The sequence below is a fragment of the Tachysurus vachellii genome, chromosome 4 (genome assembly GCF_030014155.1).
Source record: "Tachysurus vachellii isolate PV-2020 chromosome 4, HZAU_Pvac_v1, whole genome shotgun sequence".
NCBI lineage: Eukaryota > Metazoa > Chordata > Actinopteri > Siluriformes > Bagridae > Tachysurus > Tachysurus vachellii.
In genome coordinates, this window is record NC_083463.1 from 31,655,804 (window position 1) to 31,676,980 (window position 21,177).

The window sequence follows — 21,177 nt, forward strand, 5'->3', positions numbered from 1 at the left end:
CTGCAAAATTTTGTTTAAAAAAGATAGAAAGAAAAAAAAAAACATCTGAAACAATCTGGTGAAATATAAGGAGTTTATTTTATCGTCTGGTCGGCCGTCAGTCTCACGAGTACAATCACTGTAAAGATCACATCTGTCCATAACATTGTAAATTGTTACATGATCGATCAAAAAAAAAAAATGATAACAATAAATCGACGATTGCATAAAATAAATCGAGTCGAACGCAGCCGTGAACGGTGCGGTGTGGTGTACATTCTTTATGAAGTCGGAAAGGTTTTAACACAATCAAAAGTGCAAGGCAATGTAGAAATCTTTTTTTTTCCTTCTTCTTTTTCTTTTAAATATCAGAGTTAAGAAGCATTGATGTGCATTCAGGCAAAAGTGGAATGTAAGATCAGTTTGCACGCATCTGTAAAAGCGAAAGCCTGAAAACCGTAGACGATGGGTGCTAATACTTTTACAACCGTTAGATAATCAGACGTCAAATAAAAGCGTCACACGTAACAGGGTGGATTTAGGTGCATGGAGAGGATAAAAAGCCTGCACGCGTAGGTCAAAAGTGCAAAAGTTTGTGCCCCTTTAATTTCTTTTCATTTGAATATTTCCGTTTTTAGCTTTTTTTTTTCTTAACATTAATACACGACATTATTACACACTACATTCATGTGATATTTCACAGATGAAGTCACTACAGTAAATACATGAAATTTCATTTCCTTACTATCAGTTTATTTAGTGATAAGGGGGGCACAAACATTTGCACTCAAACGTATAGGTTGCTGGAGCGCGCTGGTTGTAAATAACAAATTTAGATATAATACAAAATACAACAAACACACACACACACACACACACACACACACATATCTAATTAACCCTTTGAACTCCGTGTACGCATTTTAAAGCAGGTTATTAGACTTTAAAGGGTTAATAAGTAGAAAAAATCTCGTTTCGGACGCAGATACTGTGCCACGTCAGCATACATACATTTCTTGTTATATCTTTTATTTAAAGCTATAATCAGGGATTCACTCGTGCTGAGACTTTAATCAGAAATCCCTGATTTTCACTTGTTTTTCTGTAATCGTGCACAGCGTAGTGAGCGTAGTGTTTCACACGGACAGAAACGCGTCTGTCTGATGATCTACAGCTGATTTATAAAACATTCCAGTGTTTGATTATTTACAGACACGTGAAACTCGCTCATGTGTAGAATTACAGTCGTCACCTCCACATCCCTCCGTGGCTTTCGTGTACAATATACATACAGTGCAGTTTCTTTATTAAAAAAAGAAGAAAACAGAAAACAAAACTTGCTAAAGAAATGCAAAGCGGATTAATATGTAATTCTATGAGCGCGCACACACGCGCGCACACACACACACACACACACACACACAAAGGCTGATCCAGGTTTTCCAGGCTCCATCCTTGGCTCAGTGGGACTCAGCACAAAGAATATCCAGCTGTTTTTTTTTTCTTCTGTTCTCCTAAAATATATGTATATATATTATACGTAAGGAATAGAACACTGTATCCAACTGTAGTTACCAAAAAAGCACAAGTCTGCAAAACAAGTTAGCTCTTGTTCAGACAATGAGTTCTCACACGCTCGCTCACACGCTCGCTCACACACGCTCGCTCACACACACTCGCTCACACACACTCGCTCACACACACTCGCTCACACACTCACACACTCACACACACACTCACTCACACACTCACACACTCACACACTCACTCACTCACACACTCACTCACTCACACACTCACTCACTCACACACTCACTCACTCACACACTCACTCACACACACACTCACACACTCACTCACACACTCACACACTCACTCACACACTCACTCACACACACACTCACTCACACACTCACTCACACACTCACACACACTCACACACACACTCACACACACACTCACACACACACTCACACACACACTCACACACACTCACACACACTCACACACACTCACACACACTCACACACACACACTCACACACACACTCGCACACACACTCGCACACACACTCGCACACACTCGCACACACTCGCACACACACGCGCACACACGCGCACACACACACTCGCACACACTCGCACACACACACTCACACACACACTCACACACACACTCACACACACTCACACACACTCACACACACACTCACACACACACTCGCACACACTCGCACACACACTCGCACACACACACTCACACACACACTCACACACACACTCACACACACACTCACACACACACTCACACACACACACACACTCACTCACACACACACTCACTCACACACACACTCACTCACACACACACTCACTCACACACACACTCACTCACACACACACTCACTCACACACACACTCACTCACACACACACTCACTCACACACACACTCACTCACACACACACTCACTCACACACACACTCACTCACACACACACTCACTCACACACGCACCTCAGGCATTTAGCAGCTCTTCATCACTTCGTCCAATAGCATCAGGGTTAGAAAGCGGGTCCAGATCAGCAAAAAGGTTAAACCATGCAGACATGTCCCGAGATCCACCTTTAGGAGCTACAGGTAATAAAAATAAAAATAATAATGATAATGATAATAATAATAATAATAATAATAATTAAATAACACTTATTTCTAGATCTAAAAGCATGCATACCGTTATCCAGTGTCCTGGAGCTGTTCTGTGCAGCCGGGACCTGATCATCAGTGGGTGGAGCTTGAAGGGGAGGAGCTTGCAACATGGGAGGAGTCATCCATCCTGATTTAACAAGGAGTGAAAAAAGGTGAACTAACTAACTAATAATAATAATAATAATAATAATAATAATAATAATAACAACAACAACAACAACAATAATAATAATAATAATAATTACTACAAACTGCCTAACAATTAACTAATTTAGGTATTTTTTAAAAATATTTAATTAGTATATGCATTGATCATTTTAATTATGTAACAAATGTAAAAAATAAAAATAAAAAAATAAACATGAGCTAAAACCAGTTATTATATTTTATGTCTTTAAAAGCCACATTTCACTACAAATAAAACGTACAAAGAATCTTACAGAAATGAGAAAATATACCAAGATGTGGAAGAATTTATTTATAAATGGACCACTAGGTGGCTGTGTGTGTGTGTGTGTGTGAGTGTGTGTGTGTGTGTGTGTTGTCGAGGACTCTAACCGGTGGTACTGAGCCTGTGGTCGAGGAGCTGTGAAGGCAGGAACCCGGTGGGACTCGGGGGCTGTGAGGGAGCGCGAGGTGCATTGGTGCTGCTCGCTGCAGCAGTGTGTGTGGAACGGGGGACATTCGCAGGGGCTTCGAAGCAGCCGAAAGCGTCCTGCCACGCCTTACTGAAGTCATCTGCTCCGCTGGAGGCTCCGGGGCTCAGCAGATCCTGCAGGAAGGACAGATCACCTCTCACTCCTTCTTCCAGGTCAGAGTGCAGCACGAGGTCCGAAAGCAAATCCCTGCCGACTGGAGCGAGAAAAATAAAGCCTGTTATAAATCAACTCCAACAGACCGTTTTGTTTGTTTCTTTCTTTCCTGTGTCTCACACTGATTCTGCCTCACCGGCTGCTGGACACAGTGAAGTTGTTCTTTAAGAAATAAACGCAGAGCGGAAACCCAGCAGGAATAAAGCAAATAAAGACAAAGTGGAAAAAGATCACGTTATAGACGTCTCCAAAGGAGGATGGAGAATGTTTTGGAAATGTTTCTCTCAACATTTTATTTTAAAGACAGAGGAAGTTTGGACATGAGCCTAAGAGCCAGAGTGAGGAAATTTAAGCTCTTCGGTCATAGTGAAAAAGTGACAGAACAACAGAAAGATTTAAAGTTCCCCAGCTTCTCGAGAGGGTTAGGAAAATAATATAAACTGCTAATATAAACCTGTGCTCTGTAGCTTCGCTACGGTCGGCTGACCAATTAGAATCAAGACTTCACCAGCACTGTGAAATACTCTACATACTAAAATAATTTGCATATTGCACATGATTGGTCTAGAGCCATGACATCTATTTAGTGACATCACAATCTGAGTAAGTGAGTAGTCATATAAACAGAATGGACCATTTCTGAGAGCTGGGGTACTTTAAGGAGAGCTGGGGTACTTTAAGGAGAGCTGGGGTACTTTAAGGAGAGCTGGACGCTGCTTTTCAGTGTAGAGAGACAGGTTTAAGGCTAAAGGTAAGCACAGGTCTGAGGGCAAAAGAACAAGCTGGCTCAGAGTTTATACCCTTCTCAGTTAGTGGTATTGTAACAAAGGACTCCATGTTTTGCCCCTGAGACACGTCCAACTGGACATCCGGGAGCAATGAGGCCTCTGGGTGGCTCTTAGGCCACGTTATAGGCAGAGTCGGGGTCATGGCATGGCTCAGGGTGGGGTCAGGCTCAGGGTCAAGGGTCATGAGCAAGAGGTCATCGTTTGTGGCGATTGTGCCGACGGGGCCTGAGGGCTCAAACAAAGCTGTAGCACAAATAGGGGCAAATTCAGAATTCTGTAACATCCATTAAATGGAAAAGAAAAAAAATAATTATGCAAACATATTAATTACCGAACAACAAAACTTAATAAAAAAGGAGCCAATAATGCATAATTTTTTTCTGGTTTGCTACACAAACACAGCATACATAAACTTTACACTCAATGTAATGATCTACAAATAAAATAGCGCTGTTATACACAGTACTACAACATTATATATAGAAGATGAACAGTTTGTTGCTAGTTTTATGTTCTTACCCGAGTCTAAACTGGCTGCTAATGAGCCCTCAGAATGTCTGTCCTGATCAACACCAGTGAGAGAACCTGCAACAGAAGAACATTTAGTTTCTTTTAAAGGTTTTTACAGAACAGAAACTGATACGGAATTGTGAACGATACACACCGGCTTCTAGTGCTGATTTTCCCGAGTTCTCCTCCTCCAGTGACACAAGACTGTTTACAATAAATACATGAACAGATTGTTTAATCACCGGTTCGCACAAGGAGGGACATACGAGTGATTAGTTGAATGTTTTGATGATTTAACAAGTGGACTTATGGTGCTCTGACACCGATATGAGTAAGCCATTGGCGAGAGTGACGCAGAATCTACTTTATCTCGAAAGACAGAAACATTGCTCAAATAGTGTCAGTGTGTTCATTTGTATTTTGTTTACTTGTCTGCATTCTTTTGCTCGTCTTTATCCTGGTCGTCCTCCAGTGACAGACCTTCGGAAAGGTGCTCCAGCGGGTCCCTTAAATCCTGCAACACACAGTAGATATCATTTTCATAGATATCATGGATACACACTGTGCTTTATATGGCGTTTCATTATCACAGATTTGGGCTTAATAAAAAAAAAAGACCTTCAGGGTGGTGAAGTTATACGGCACGTATCCCTTAAAGGCTTCGTGGATGCTAGACATGATGCTTGCCGTCTTCTCCCAGAACTGCAGGAGTGTCGTCTAACAGTCGAGAGAGAGAGAGAAAGACAATCACGCTCGGCACAAACGCGCCCACGTACTGTGAGAATGAGCTATAAATAAAATATTTGTTTATAGAAACACAAAAAATTTGGTTGTCGAGTAGACTGAAAGAGGAAAGTAATCAGGACATGAAAGTCTCATGAAAGACTCACTGAATGAATCGGTGAAACCGTGAAGAAACTAACGAATCATGAGCGGATTATTATATAAAGGATTTAATAAATGACTGAACTGGTAAATTCCTAAATAAACGTTGGATGATTATTTTAACGAATTACTGAATGACTGAATCTTTGAATCGCTGAATGACTCGATTCGTGAATCGGTGAATGAATCGGTACAGTTCGGATACCTGGTAAGTGCAGAGAGAATGAGACAGCATGTTGCAACGACTCGCCCCCAGCATGTCCACTTTCTGACACACATCAGTCTTCAGCTTATCAAAGTGCACCTTCGTTGCCCTCACCTGTGCCTGCACCTACACACACACACACACACACACACAGTATAGGCTTTATATTGTATAGAGAGACAGCTTGGATACTAGGTTACTGGACAGCTAAGTTCATCAAGGGGAGTAAATACTTATGCACAGCATCCTTTAATATGTCTCAGGTTTAACAAAGGGCATTTTGTGTTGAGCTTTTTCCTTGTCACATAATTTATTATTCAATATGGACTCATAACAGAAGAAAAAAAGTGTGTGAGAAGTTTGAACACATATTTAGCATCGATGTATAGCAGACAAAGCGCCAGTGTGTCTGACCCACCGAGACTGTCTCTGTGTGTGTGTGTGTGTGTGTGTGTGTGTGCGCGCTATGTGAACGTAGGTTTCGGTTACTCTGTCCTTTGTACTAGCAGCCAGTCAGGAAATCAGAGACCAGCCAGGGAAGCCCTCCCTCTCAAACCACCACCCTGTCCTATTAGCAGGACTTCAGATGGAGATATTCGACACCACCTGGCTGTTGCTTTCTCTTTATAGCGTCTCATTCTCACAGTCTGACTTACATTACATTTAACACTTAAACATCTATAACCGTTAATACTCGTTTAACTGCATAGACAATTATTAGTGACCTTTAAATGTAGTGGACATAAGGACTTATTACGCATCGGAGTCAATGTCAGGGGTTAATGTCGTCTTGTTGAAACGAGATCGCGAGATTATTGACCTTGCGGAATTTCTCCAGCTGTTTGTAGGTGTCGGGATCGAGCTCCTGGGAGACGTCCTTCATCCAGAGCAGAGCGCCGCGGTACTCCGTCCTCGCCTTCTCCATGCGGCTCATGGTCAGCAGCGTGTCGGCGATGGCCCTCCTCCGAAACGTCTCCATCTCCTGCTCCATCCGCTGCAGTGGGGAACAAAGAGCCAACCTGCACGGGAAGGGAGGGGGTGTGGTGTGGTGTGGTGGAGGGCAAACGTCGTACTGAATACACAATATACTCATGGTGTCATGCTGTTACAGAAAAATAATCAAAAACATCAATTAGTTTATCATTTTATCTGCTGGCACAAAACATCTGGGGAAACAAGTATGTTCTTGTTCTGACCGGTTTTAAAGGCCATGAGCTTTACTAACAGCTAGCTCTGTGTGTGTGTTTATGTGTGTGTGTGAGAGTACATACCTTTGTTTGGCAGAGGTACACAAGGCCTTGCTTGTGGCATCCATCATGCTTCCCGCTTTAGTCCTGTCGTGCTCTGCCTGGAAGCGCAGGAACAATCCCAGCTCATTCTCCTCCTGAGACAGACCTGCAGGTCAAACATCAGATAAGTGACGACTTACTTCCGTTAGACTTTTACGGAATAACGTACTTGGACGACATTAAAACACGATACAGTCGTGGGCGTAGTTCGCTGAGGTGTGCGTGTCTGTGTAGTTTGGCGGAGGTGTGTGTGTGTGTAGTTTGGCGGTGGTGTGTGTAGTTTGGCGGAGGTGTGTGTGTGTGTGTAGCTTTGCGGATGTGTGTGTGTGTGTGTGTGTGTAGTTTGGCGGAGGGGTGTGTGTGTAGTTTGGCGGAGGGGTGTGTGTGTAGTTTGGCGGAGGGGTGTGTGTGTAGTTTGGCGGAGGGGTGTGTGTGTGTAGTTTGGCGAAGGGGTGTGTGTGTGTAGTTTGGCGGAGGGGTGTGTGTGTGTAGTTTGGCGGAGGGGTGTGTGTGTAGTTTGGCGGAGGGGTGTGTGTGTGTGTATGTGTATGTGTGTAGTTTGGCGGAGGTGTGTGTGTGTGTAGCTTGGCGGAGGTGTGTGTGTGTAGCTTGGCGGATGTGTGTGTGTGTGTGTGTAGTTTGGCGGAGGGGTGTGTGTGTAGTTTGGCGGAGGGGTGTGTGTGTGGTTTGGCGGAGGTGTGTGTGTGTAGTTTGGCGGAGGTGTGTGTGTGTGTGTAGTTTGGCGGAGGTGTGTGTGTGTGTGTAGTTTGGCGGAGGTGTGTGTGTGTGTGTAGTTTGGCGGAGGTGTGTGTGTGTGTAGCTTGGCGGAGGTGTGTGTGTGTGTAGTTTGGCGGAGGGGTGTGTGTGTAGTTTGGCGGAGGGGTGTGTGTGTAGTTTGGCGGAGGGGTGTGTGTGTGTAGTTTGGCGGAGGGGTGTGTGTGTAGTTTGGCGGAGGGGTGTGTGTGTAGTTTGGCGGAGGGGTGTGTGTGTAGTTTGGCGGAGGGGTGTGTGTGTAGTTTGGCGGAGGGGTGTGTGTGTGTAGTTTGGCGGAGGGGTGTGTGTGTGTAGTTTGGCGGAGGGGTGTGTGTGTGTAGTTTGGCGGAGGGGTGTGTGTGTAGTTTGGCGGAGGGGTGTGTGTAGTTTGCGGAGGGGTCTGTGTGTGTAGTTTGGCGGAGGGGTCTGTGTGTGTGTGTGTGTGTGTGTATATATATCACACTCACGTGTGATCCTTTGCTGGTATTTTTCTATCATTTTCAGCAGCTCTGTGCATGTGATCTGTATCGAACGAAAAAACTGTGGAAACAAAAACAAGTGGACATTAAATCTGTTTATCTGCCTGTCTCTGTCTTTCACACACACACACACACACACACACACACACACACACACACACACACACACACACACACACACACAGTAAAGACCTGTCATGTATACTTCCTCAATGTGTCCAAAACACACACACATGCTTTAACAGTGTGTTATTCTAATGAACATTACAGCAAACAGAGGTGGTGATCACACACACTGCTGTACAAACACACACAACGCTGACAAACCACCTGAAAGATCAACGTTTGTGTTCGTCTGAGGGACTGAAATATACAGCTTTTATTAATAAATGTTCGGATTTGAAGGACACATGATGGATTTTTTTTTCAATGTTCATGATGGTTGTGTCAACTGAGCTAAAATTTAACACAGACACACACACATCTCCACATCATCTCTTATTTCACCACCTGTGAGGATTACACGTGTCCTGTTGTCATGGTATCAAGTAAATATTCTATTTCACAAACGTAAGAGTTTTTTTTTTTTTTGTGTGTGTGTGTGTGTGTGTGTTGCTCCAGGTCAAGATGTAATTCAACTCGGATAGTAACGGAACTGCTATAAATGAGTCATGAATGTTGGCAAGGCTTTAAAATAGACAGCATGTTCCATGGAAGCACAAAAAGTGTACCTACTATGACCTGGAACACGCACACACACAGGCAGGCACACACACACACAGGCAGGCACACACACACACAGGCAGGCACACACACACACAAACAGGCGGGCACACACACACACAGGCAGGCACACACACACAGGCAGGCACACAGGCAGGCACACACACACAGGCAGGCACACAGGCAGGCACACAGGCAGGCACACACACACACACAGGCAGGCACACACACACACACAGGCAGGCACACACACACACACAGGCAGGCACACACACTCAGGCAGGCACACACACACACACTCAGGCAGGCACACACACACACACTCAGGCAGGCACACACACACACACTCAGGCAGGCACACACACACACACACACTCAGGCAGGCACACACACACACACACACTCAGGCAGGCACACACACACACACACACTCAGGCAGGCACACACACACACACTCAGGCAGGCAGGCACACACACACACAGGCAGGCAGGCACACACACACACACGCACACACACACACAGGCAGGCACACACACACACACACACACGCAGGCAGGCAGGCACACACACACACACACACACACACACAGGCAGGCACACACACACACACACACACACACACAGGCAGGCACACACACACACACACACACACAGGCGGGCACACACACACACACACACAAGCGGGCACACACACACACACACACACAGGCGGGCACACACACACACACACAGGCGGGCACACACACACACACACACAGGCGGGCACACACACACACACACAGGCGGGCACACACACACACACACACACAGGCGGGCACACACACACACAGGCGGGCACACACACACACACACACACAGGCGGACACACACACACACAGGCGGGCACACACACACAGGCGGGCGCACACACACACAGGCGGGCGCACACACACACAGGCGGGCGCACATAATCACACAGACGGGCGCACACACACACATGCGGGCGCACACACACACAGGCGGGCGCACACACACACAGGCGGGCTCACACACACACAGGCAGGCGCACACACACACAGGCGGGCGCACACACACACAGGCGGGCGCACACACACACACAGGCGGGCGCACACACACACACAGGCGGGCGCACACACACACACAGGCGGGCGCACACACACACAGGCGGGCGCACACACACACACAGGCGGGCGCACACACACACACAGGCGGGCGCACACACACACAGGCGGGCGCACACACACACAGGCGGGCGCACACACACACAGGCGGGCGCACACACACACAGGCGGGCGCACACACACACAGGCGGGCGCACACACACACAGGCGGGCGCACACACACACAGGCGGGCGCACACACACACAGGCGGGCGCACACACACACAGGCGGGCGCACACACACACAGGCGGGCGCACACACACACAGGCGGGCGCACACACACACAGGCGGGCGCACACACACACAGGCGGGCGCACACACACACAGGCGGGCGCACACACACACAGGCGGGCGCACACACACACAGGCGGGCGCACACACACACAGGCGGGCGCACACACACACAGGCAGGCACACACACACACGCAGGCAGGCAGGCACACACACACGCAGGCAGGCAGGCACACACACACGCAGGCAGGCAGGCACACACACACGCAGGCAGGCAGGCACACACACACGCAGGCAGGCAGGCACACACACACGCAGGCAGGCAGGCACACACACACACACACACACACACAGGCAGGCACACACACACACACAGGCAGGCAGGCACACACACACAGGCACACACACACTCAGGCAGGCACACACACTTCATATCCATCATGCAGTATGTTACACCAACACGCCTTGGTGTGTCCATGTTACTCATTAACTCTCTCTTCAGGTTCTCACACACACACACACACACACACACACACACACACACACACACACACACACACACACACAACCCTCTCTCAACAGAGAAGGTTCATACTTAAATAATGTTAAACAATAAGTGTAACTTGATGCAATTAAAAAAAAAACATTTTATTCAGTTTATAATTTGTTTAATTTCAATTACAGAATAATAAAATTACCTTTTTGAGCTATTTGAAACAAGATATAAAGGGAAAAGACATTCATTTACTTGTGGTAAGTCTATATAAAGGGTGTTCAAGTGATTATTTTGTTTTAAACTGTAAAAAAAATAACCACATCATATTCCAGATTTGCCTCATACCGTCTCATCATTTTGTCAGCTATTTATAGAAGGGTAACTAGACGTGTCTAAATATAGCGTTACCATAGCAACCATGATTTCTTTTGCAGCAGATACGTCGCTTGACATTAAAGACTTCATTTGTTAGCAAATACGAGCACGTTATGAACTGTATAAATAGAAGAAAGGACAAGAGCAGACGCTGCCTCGTCCTCGTTACAGAGGACACAGACAGATCAATCTGTGAAAAAAATCCAACTGAAAATCAGAGGAGATGCTGAGCGATAAAACCGTTTATGCTCCTCCGTCTCTTCCTTCATCTCTCTCTCTCTTTCCATTCTGTCTATCTATGCGTCTCGTCCAGCTTTCTCACACACACATCCAGAACACACACATCCTGCTGCACCACAAATGATAAATCCATCAGCGAACTCACCGAGCAAACTGAAAGCTTTTGGTTGCCTGGAAACCCAATCGACTTCCTAACAACGGCGAAATGATGCTATAATATAAGTATCTTGATAAATGATGTCCTGATACTCTATTCTCAGAGTTTTTCATCAGTGGTCTATTTTCTTTCCAGCGCTTTTTTAAATTTGTATTTAGTTTCATTAAATAGTTGCATTAGTGAGTATATGTACACTGGGAAGAAAAAAAAAAAACATTAGCAAACCCTCATCAATTTACTAGCCCACGTCGGCTCGTTCTTTGTCCCGTACCTCCAACTTCGCGTCCAGATCCGCGTCCGACGCCACCACGTGCTCGTCCTCCTTCTTCCCTGTCGCCTTGATCAACACCTGCTTCGTCTTCCAGAATTTCTTCTGCATGCGAGCCATGACAGAGCGGTCCTCGCCCAGAACCGAACTGGAGAACCTGAGACACCGGGAAGACGCCGAATTTAATACAACAAGAACACGATGGATTATTTTTTTCATTGAACAGAAAGAAATTGTGCATCACACACCCAAAACTATCCATGGTGTTCGGATCGTCTGTTCGGTCCTGCAAACAGAGAACACGTTACCATAATATAACTAACGCTTCATAAATAATACAGGAAATATTTTCTCCTTGAATAGAAGAAAGGGACCAAAAATCTTCGATGCATTTTAAACAGCAAGAAAAAACGAATGCAGATGATTTAAGTCGAACGTTTAATAATTTGATTAATATCCGCACACGAGGTAAACGTAAACGTTACCGCAGATTATATCGTCCCAGATTTTTTTTTAATCCCCTAATTTTTCTAGCCGACATTTTACTTGTGTTTTATTTAAACTCATCTGTACTCAAAAACAATTCATACACCTCGGTCCCGATCTTAACGTTATACGACGCATCGATTCGTTAGTACTGACAAATATAACAGCTGCTTTATATTAATGTATATTAATTAAGATTATTTATTTATATTATTTATTATTTATTTTTATTATTATATTATTTATTAGTTAATTAAATTAATTTAATGATTATTTAAATATTTATATATATATATATTTATAATTATTTATATTAAATAAATACTTTGAATTTTTTTAAAAAAAGTGATATTCCTCCACAAAAAAAAATAAATAAAAAGACAATCATTGTAAAAGTATTGTGGTATAAAAGAGAATAAAACACAGCAATTCCTACATTATTCACTTGACTTTAAATAACACGTTATATACCAAATAATGAGGTTCATAGAGCGTTAATTACGTATTTAATTATTTAATTAATTAGCAAAAATATGATAAAAATAAAAACACAGCTGGAAAAAAAAAACAGTAACAGCTGTTGACTTGGATAAGACTTAACACTGTTATACACACAATTTACACCCGTAAACATGACATTTACAGATAAACCGTGATTATAAAGAGATATAAGTGATAAATAAAGTGAGTTTGTTTGTAAGTGTGTCACTGTTATTTACCTCACAAGGCCTTACATACACAAATGGCCTCTTCTCCACCAGGACACCTGTCTCACTCGGACTGTGAGAGGAAATTAGACAAATACCAAAACAAAATATCTGACTTTTATTCATCTTATTTGGAAATAAACATCTACAAAGTCACAAACTGTGAGCTGTAGTCATAAAGCGTTCACGAATAAATACATTAAAAACAAGATAAAGCGTTAAAACTAGATCTGCGTCCCTATCCGCTATGTGTTATAAACGAAGTGCACTAGATAGTGAGCAGCCGCCATTGTTAATGACGCTATCAAGGGCGCCTAAGTAGGGAGAATGGAGTAGATTTGGGATCAAGCCCAAGGCGATCAACATATCATCCACAGTTTAGTTCCCTCAAGGAGAGGTTTAACGTCTCACACGTCACGAACGAAACCAAAGGGAAAATAAATACAGACGTGAATTTCTTACTCGTTTTTTCCCCCCTTCCCCACGTCGTTTTCATGCAAAATGAGCCGGTCTGAGCGACGTGAAGACTCCGTGTTGTTTCTCCTCACAGCCGCTGACGTTGGCTTACAGTCCAGCAGGATACAGGGAGCGTGCACGCGCGTCACTTCTCAGAGGCGAAAACTGCGCATGCGCAGAGGAGAATCATTAATAAAAATCCAATTAACAATGTCATTTTTGTTTTAACAAGTTATCTCTACACCTTCTATACAATAATATCATCTCTGAGATATAGGTATCTCTACAAATTCTATACAGTAATATCATCTCTGAGATATAGGTATCTCTACACCTTCTATACAATAATATCATCTCTGAGATATAGGTATCTCTACACCTTCTATACAATAATATCATCTCTGAGATATAGGTATCTCTACACCTTCTATACAATAATATCATCTCTGAGATATAGGTATCTCTACACCTTCTATACAATAATATCATCTCTGAGATGTAGGTATCTCTACAAATTCTATACAATAATATCATCTCTGAGATATAGGTATCTCTACACCTTCTATACAATAATATCATCTCTGAGATATAGGTATCTCTACACCTTCTATACAATAATATCATCTCTGAGATATAGGTATCTCTACAAATTCTATACAATAATATCATCTCTGAGATATAGGTATCTCTACACCTTCTATACAGTAATATCATCTCTGAGATGTAGGTATCTCTACACCTTCTATACAATAATATCATCTCTGAGATATAGGTATCTCTACACCTTCTATACAATAATATCATCTCTGAGATATAGGTATCTCTACACCTTCTATACAATAATATCATCTCTGAGATATAGGTATCTCTACACCTTCTATACAATAATATCATCTCTGAGATATAGGTATCTCTACACCTTCTATACAATAATATCATCTCTGAGATATAGGTATCTCTACACCTTCTATACAATAATATCATCTCTGAGATATAGGTATCTCTACAAATTCTATACAATAATATCATCTCTGAGATATAGGTATCTCTACACCTTCTATACAATAATATCATCTCTGAGATATAGGTATCTCTACACCTTCTATACAATAATATCATCTCTGAGATATAGGTATCTCTACAAATTCTATACAATAATATCATCTCTGAGATATAGGTATCTCTACACCTTCTATACAGTAATATCATCTCTGAGATGTAGGTATCTCTACACCTTCTATACAATAATATCATCTCTGAGATATAGGTATCTCTACACCTTCTATACAATAATATCATCTCTGAGATATAGGTATCTCTACACCTTCTATACAATAATATCATCTCTGAGATATAGGTATCTCTACACCTTCTATACAATAATATCATCTCTGAGATATAGGTATCTCTACACCTTCTATACAATAATATCATCTCTGAGATATAGGTATCTCTACAAATTCTATACAATAATATCATCTCTGAGATATAGGTATCTCTACACCTTCTATACAGTAATATCATCTCTGAGATATAGGTATCTCTACACCTTCTATACAGTAATATCATCTCTGAGATATAGGTATCTCTACACCTTCTATACAATAATATCATCTCTGAGATATAGGTATCTCTACACCTTCTATACAATAATATCATCTCTGAGATATAGGTATCTCTACACCTAATCACCAGGATGACTTGAACATCATGAATATAAGAAAAATGTCTTTTTGCCATTCCAAATATTATTTTATGTAGGGTCTAAATAACTTAACTATATCATGATATACTGATTTTAATTTATGATTCACAGACATTAATTTCCTTTCTTTCTTTCTTTCTTTCTTTCTTTCTTTCTTTCTTTCTTTCTTTCTCTCTCTTTTTTACTCACATATACAGGCACTATAAAGGTTCCTTTAGACCGAGTGCTATTGAAGAACCAGTTTGGGTTAGAGATATTTTTGTGCACTTTAAAGCAGCATAGATCATTCACAAACAATTGAGTAAAAGGTGTTAAAATGTTCCTTTAGGCCAAAACATTGGTTATCAAAGAACTATTTTTGGTTCTTGAATGAATGATTGCTTTTTCTGTTGTCTAGCTCTGATCATTAAAAAAGAGCAACATCAAGCAGCATGTAAGACATAAATGTCACAAATAAAAATATTGTGTATCGAATTGTAGTTTCATGATTAAATGCTGGATTTATCATTTGTGATGCAGCATGAAAACGTGTGTGTGTGTGTGTGTGTGATAAACAGTTTTATCTGTCTGCCACTCCTCTGAACTTCACAAACTTTGTCTAAAATATTTAGCCAAGATAAAAATAAAACTTAAAAAATGTCAGTGTTGATTGGTGCAGTGGCTTTCTTTCAACTAAATCTACAATAATAATAATAATAATAATAATAATAATAATAATAATAATAATAATAATAATAATAACAAAAATAACTAAAGACACTTTTTTCTTCCATCCACCAGGGGGCGGTGCATCCACGTGATCCACGATAAATAAATAAACAATAATAAAATAGACAATAATTTGTCTAAAACAGAAGACACATAAGTTCGTCTTGCAGCGTTTTGTTACATGTAAATTTTGCAGAATCTATTATGGACACTTACAATCTCTCAGGACTGTTTTAGATGCTGTTACACAGGGGGTTAGCAAATTGTTTTTGTGCATAAATTCATTCATTTATTCATCTTCTACCGCTTATCCGAACTACCTCGGGTCACGGGGAGCCTGTGCCTATCTCAGGCGTCATCGGGCATCAAGGCAAGATACACCCTGGACGGAGTGCCAACCCATCACAGGGCACACACACACACACACTCATTCACTCACTCACACAATCACACACTAGGGACAATTTTCCAGAGATGCCAATCAACCTACCATGCATGTCTTTGGACCGGGGGAGGAAACCGGAGTACCCGGAGGAAACCCCCGAGGCACGGGGAGAACATGCAAACTCCACACACACAAGGCGGAGGCGGGAATCGAACCCCCAACCCTGGAGGTGTGAGGCGAATGTGCTAACCACTAAGCAACTAAGTACATGTAATATGTTAGAGAAAAATTAATAATAATGTGAGCCCATTTAGCTCATGTAACTAACTACCATTTATGCTAGCAATGTAAATCAAGCCATTAACTACAATCTAATCATTGACTCAATATATATATATATATATATATATATATATATATATATATATATATATATATATATATATATATATATACACATATCAGACATCACATGCTTCCTATAATTAATGAATCGGTGAAAAAGACATTAGCATTAAATGTTTTTGCACAGAAAGACAAGTTTTATTGATTTAACAATTATATGAAAAGGGAAAGTGTCGTTTAATTTAGTGTTAAATAGTGTTAAGGGAGAACGCAGCATTCAAATTGATCAAGATCCAACCAAACTAAAGAAATATTTGGACTCTGCAGGATTTTGCGATACAGAACTTGCAAAAAAATTCTCTTTGATTACTCAGTTTATGTGTCACTGTTTATAGTATTTGGCCTCGGGTGAAAAAAAAAAGGTTTTACACAATCAGCAGGAGAAAAAAGTCTCTGAATTACAAGGCGGCTTCAGAAAGCAGGAAATCAGCAGACTGCGTGCGAGTGTATGGAAAATCATATACACTCAATAAGACACAAAACCACATACACCACACCTCAAAGTTGAAGTCTGGAGTGCTAGCCTGCGACCACAAGGCCGTCTACGCAAGTTCTCCAGATAACGTTGATAACTTGTGTACAACTACCTGAATATCTGTAAATTCGACATTTAATTTCACTCAAAACAACAAGAAGTGACAAAGTGGCTGCTAAATGGAGACCTGAGCAGCATCACAGACGTGTTCAGACACACAGCAGGACGAGATTTCTCAGGCTTTGAAAGTCTCTGGTGTAGACTGTGGCTTTGTGATGGGTGGTGTCATGTTTCTGCAGAACCCCAAAAAACACACACCTACATCCTCCGTCTGCTGTGGGTTGCATGGCTGATGGGCCGTGAATTTGTGTGTGTGTGTGTGTGTGTGTGTGTGTGTGTGTGTGTGTGTGTGTGTCTTGTTTTTTTTTTTCAAAAGTGACTTCTTTTAAACGTCTCTGCCCCTCACACACCTGTTTCACTTCATTAACTAATAATTATCCCTGTTTTCAGGTGTGTTTAAAGTGAGTTCACCTTGAACTCTCTCATGAATAACTGAGTCGAGTCGATTAAATCTATTTTTTTATTAAATTGCAGTGAATCTTAGCTTTCACTCCTTTCATCTGAAATACTTTGAGATTTCTCCCTTTTCTCTATTTTTGCTCCTTGACACGTCTCACGTGTCAAAGTTAAATATCAGCCTTTAAAATTCACCCGTCAATATTAATACACGTTAAATGTAAGAAGTAAATTCGCTAATAATGTTTTGTACTATAGTATGTTAAATTAGCTAGCTAGCTAAATCATGTTTGTGAATAAGGCTGAATTTTTGTACATTAGTTTGTTTAATTCGCTAGCTACGTAAGGTTCGTAGATTCATTTGTATCTTTGCTAGCTAGTCAGGTTTGGTTAGCTTTGTTTTTTTGTTTCTCTAACCTGTAGTGTAGATTTTGTACAGATTTTTTCTAGTCAATAGCGTTTCTTTGCTAACATTCCATGATGTTTGGTTTTTAAGAGTTATTAATCAGCAGCAAACCTGCAAGGCTCTAAACTGTAAGTTGTGTGTGAGCTGGAAGAATATTTTCTTATATCTGAGCCTGATAATGAGAATTGAGAAAACCAGACATGAACTGTTGAGGAGGTGCGCAGCAGCAGGGCGAGGTTTTTTCGGTATCATTCTGAACACACCGAATGACTCAGAGGTACCGAATGACGTTTTCTACTCGAACGTCTTCTCCGGTGGTTAAACTGTAAAAAAGAGAAGTGATGATGGGAAAGAAAAGGAGGTAAAAAATGTGATATTCTTTTATTCGGTCGTTCGTACGTCTTCAGTGAGCTCTTTATTCCAGTCTGGAGTTTATCCGGGGAATATTGTGTATTGTGATGTGGGACACACACGCACACACATGCACACACACACACACACACACACACACCTCTATTGCAAAACTCTTAGGAGGTTGTAGAAAACCTAGATAGACACAAGAAGCACATACATTTACATTTACAGCATTTGACATCTTCAACCGTCGTGCAGCTGCATTCGGTCGTGCAGCTGCATTTTGGATCATTTACAGAGGATGAATTGCGCTCATGTGTAGACCTGACAGAGAGAGCTGCAATAGTCCAGTTTTGAGATGACAAGAGACTGAACAAGTACCTGAGCAGCCTTTGTGGACAAAAAATGGTCGAATCCTTCTAATGTTGTAGAGAAGGAACCGACATGAGCATGTCACATTAATAACATGTGAGTATAATGACAGTTGATTGTCCATGTTTACCCCAAGGTTTCGGGTTGTGACTGAAGGGCAGATCAGACCTTTACGCAGGGATGTTGCATGAACGTATTACATACGGTGATAACCTGAGCTCAGGATCAAACCAGGAGCCATCAATGTGTCACTAATATCAATAAAATATTTGAATAAATATATTCTAATATAGGGGGGCACGGTGACTTAGTGGTTAGCACGTTCGCCTCACACCTCCAGGGTTGGGGGTTCGATTCCCGCCTCCGCCTTGTGTGTGTGGAGTTTGCATGTTCTCCCCGTGCCTCGGGGGTTTCCTCCGGGTACTCCGGTTTCCTCCCGCGGTCCAAAGACATGCATGGTAGGTTGATTGGCATCTCTGGAAAATTGTCCGTAGTGTGTGAGTGCGTGAGTGAATGAGTGTGTGTGTGTGCCCTGCGATGGGTTGGCACTCCGTCCAGGGTGTATCCTGCCTTGATGCCCGATGACACTTGAGATAGGCACAGGATCCCCGTGACCCGAGGTAGTTCGGATAAGCGGTAGAAGATGAATGAATGAATGAGTGAATATTCTAATATATTTTACACGATATAAAGCATCTTCCACTGCACAGTGCTGATTATTTTAGCACTTTCTTACCTATTAAAAGCAGGTATTTTTACCTGATATACAGGTGGCAACCTATCTGGCAACCTATTTCAATAATACTACTATTGCTATAAATACAACCATTGCTTTACAAGGAATTAGTTTATTTATTTTGTTGAAGTTAAAAGACAATAGTCCTGCTCTAAACCATGAGAATATGTGGATGTTTGTTTCACACACAAACCAACAGAGATGTCCAGGGTGTGTGGGAAGGATATGTGTGTCAGTCAATACCCCCTCACCTCACACACACACACACACACACACTCTCACCCTCACACACACACAATCCCTCCATTAGTGGCTACTATTCTGAGGTGTAGAGGATGTGGATGTGAGGAGGAAGGTGACTCCGTATCAGCTCAGAGATCAGCGCTGCTAATCCTCCTATAGAGCTGCTACACACCTCAGTGCCATTCTGCTCAATCTGGATCGCATTTCAGCCCACAGACCAACAAGGACAAAGGCTGGAGGACACACACAAGAAACACACACACACACACACACACACACACACACACTATCCATTTGACCAAAGAATGACTGGTGAACTCTACACTTTTATTTATACCGCATTCAGACAAATATTTTTTCACTTCCATATGCATTAATTTCATTCAGCAGCTCAGTCTGGAGTGTGTTATTCTCCTCATACCACAACAATTTTCCACAGATTATGATGTTTAACCTATTAACCAATGACACGATTTGCATTTAAACTTTCTTTATCGTTCCCTTTGATGTTGAGGACCTTCAGGGAGACACGTTAGTTCCTGATCTTACTTACGATATAGCTGTGATAAACAGTTATTACCTCATCACCAGCATCATCTCTCTCTCTCTCTCTCTCTCTCTCTCTAACTCTCTCTCTCTCTAACTCTCTCTCTCTCTCTGTCTCTTTTTCTGTCTGTCTGTGTGCCTCTTTCTCTGTGTCTGTCTCTCTATTGATGTCTATCTCCTTTTCTGTCTGTCTCTCACTCTGTTTGTCTCTGTGTCTATCTCTTTTTCTGTCTGTCTGTCTGTCTGTCTGTCTGTCTGTCTGTCTCTCTTTCTCTGTCTGTCTGCCTATATCTCTTTCTCTGTCTGTCTGCCTATATCTCTTTCTCTCTCTCTCTGTCTATATCTCTGTCTATCTCATTTCTGTCTGTCTGTCGGTCTCTCGCTCTGTCTGTCTCTTTTTCTGTCTCTTTTTCTGTCTGTCTCTCTTTTTCTGTCTGTCTGTCTGTCTGTCTGTCTCTCTCTGTCTCTCTCTCTCTCTGTCTCTCTCTCTCTCTGTCTATCTCTTTTTCTGTCTGTCTGTTTGTCTGTCTATCTCTCTCTCGCTCTGTCTGTCTGTCTGTCTTTCAATCTCTCAATCTGTCTGTCTCTGTGTCTGTTTCTTTTTCTCTCTGTCTGTCTG

General features: G+C 42.2%; 1 protein-coding gene across 2 annotated transcripts; it reads right to left on the reverse strand.

Moving 5' to 3' along the window:
• Positions 1-59: 59 nt before the first annotated feature.
• On the reverse strand, positions 60-13,868 carry ical1 (islet cell autoantigen 1-like). Of its 2 annotated transcripts, XM_060868966.1 has the most exons (17): positions 13,714-13,868; positions 13,264-13,324; positions 12,307-12,344; positions 12,062-12,215; positions 8,395-8,467; positions 7,157-7,280; positions 6,706-6,904; positions 5,886-6,011; positions 5,414-5,512; positions 5,224-5,309; positions 4,950-4,999; positions 4,805-4,870; positions 4,298-4,528; positions 3,244-3,537; positions 2,711-2,812; positions 2,494-2,610; positions 60-1,493 (listed from the first exon to the last, which is right to left on the reverse strand). In XM_060868966.1, exons 3-16 carry the CDS (start codon positions 12,318-12,320, stop codon positions 2,495-2,497), a joined length of 1,734 nt encoding a protein of 577 aa, XP_060724949.1. In that variant the 5' UTR covers positions 12,321-12,344; positions 13,264-13,324; positions 13,714-13,868; the 3' UTR covers positions 60-1,493; position 2,494. The 2 variants fall into 2 exon arrangements, with proteins under 2 accessions (XP_060724949.1, XP_060724950.1); XM_060868967.1 differs by lacking the exon at positions 4,298-4,528.
• Positions 13,869-21,177: the final 7,309 nt, after the last annotated feature.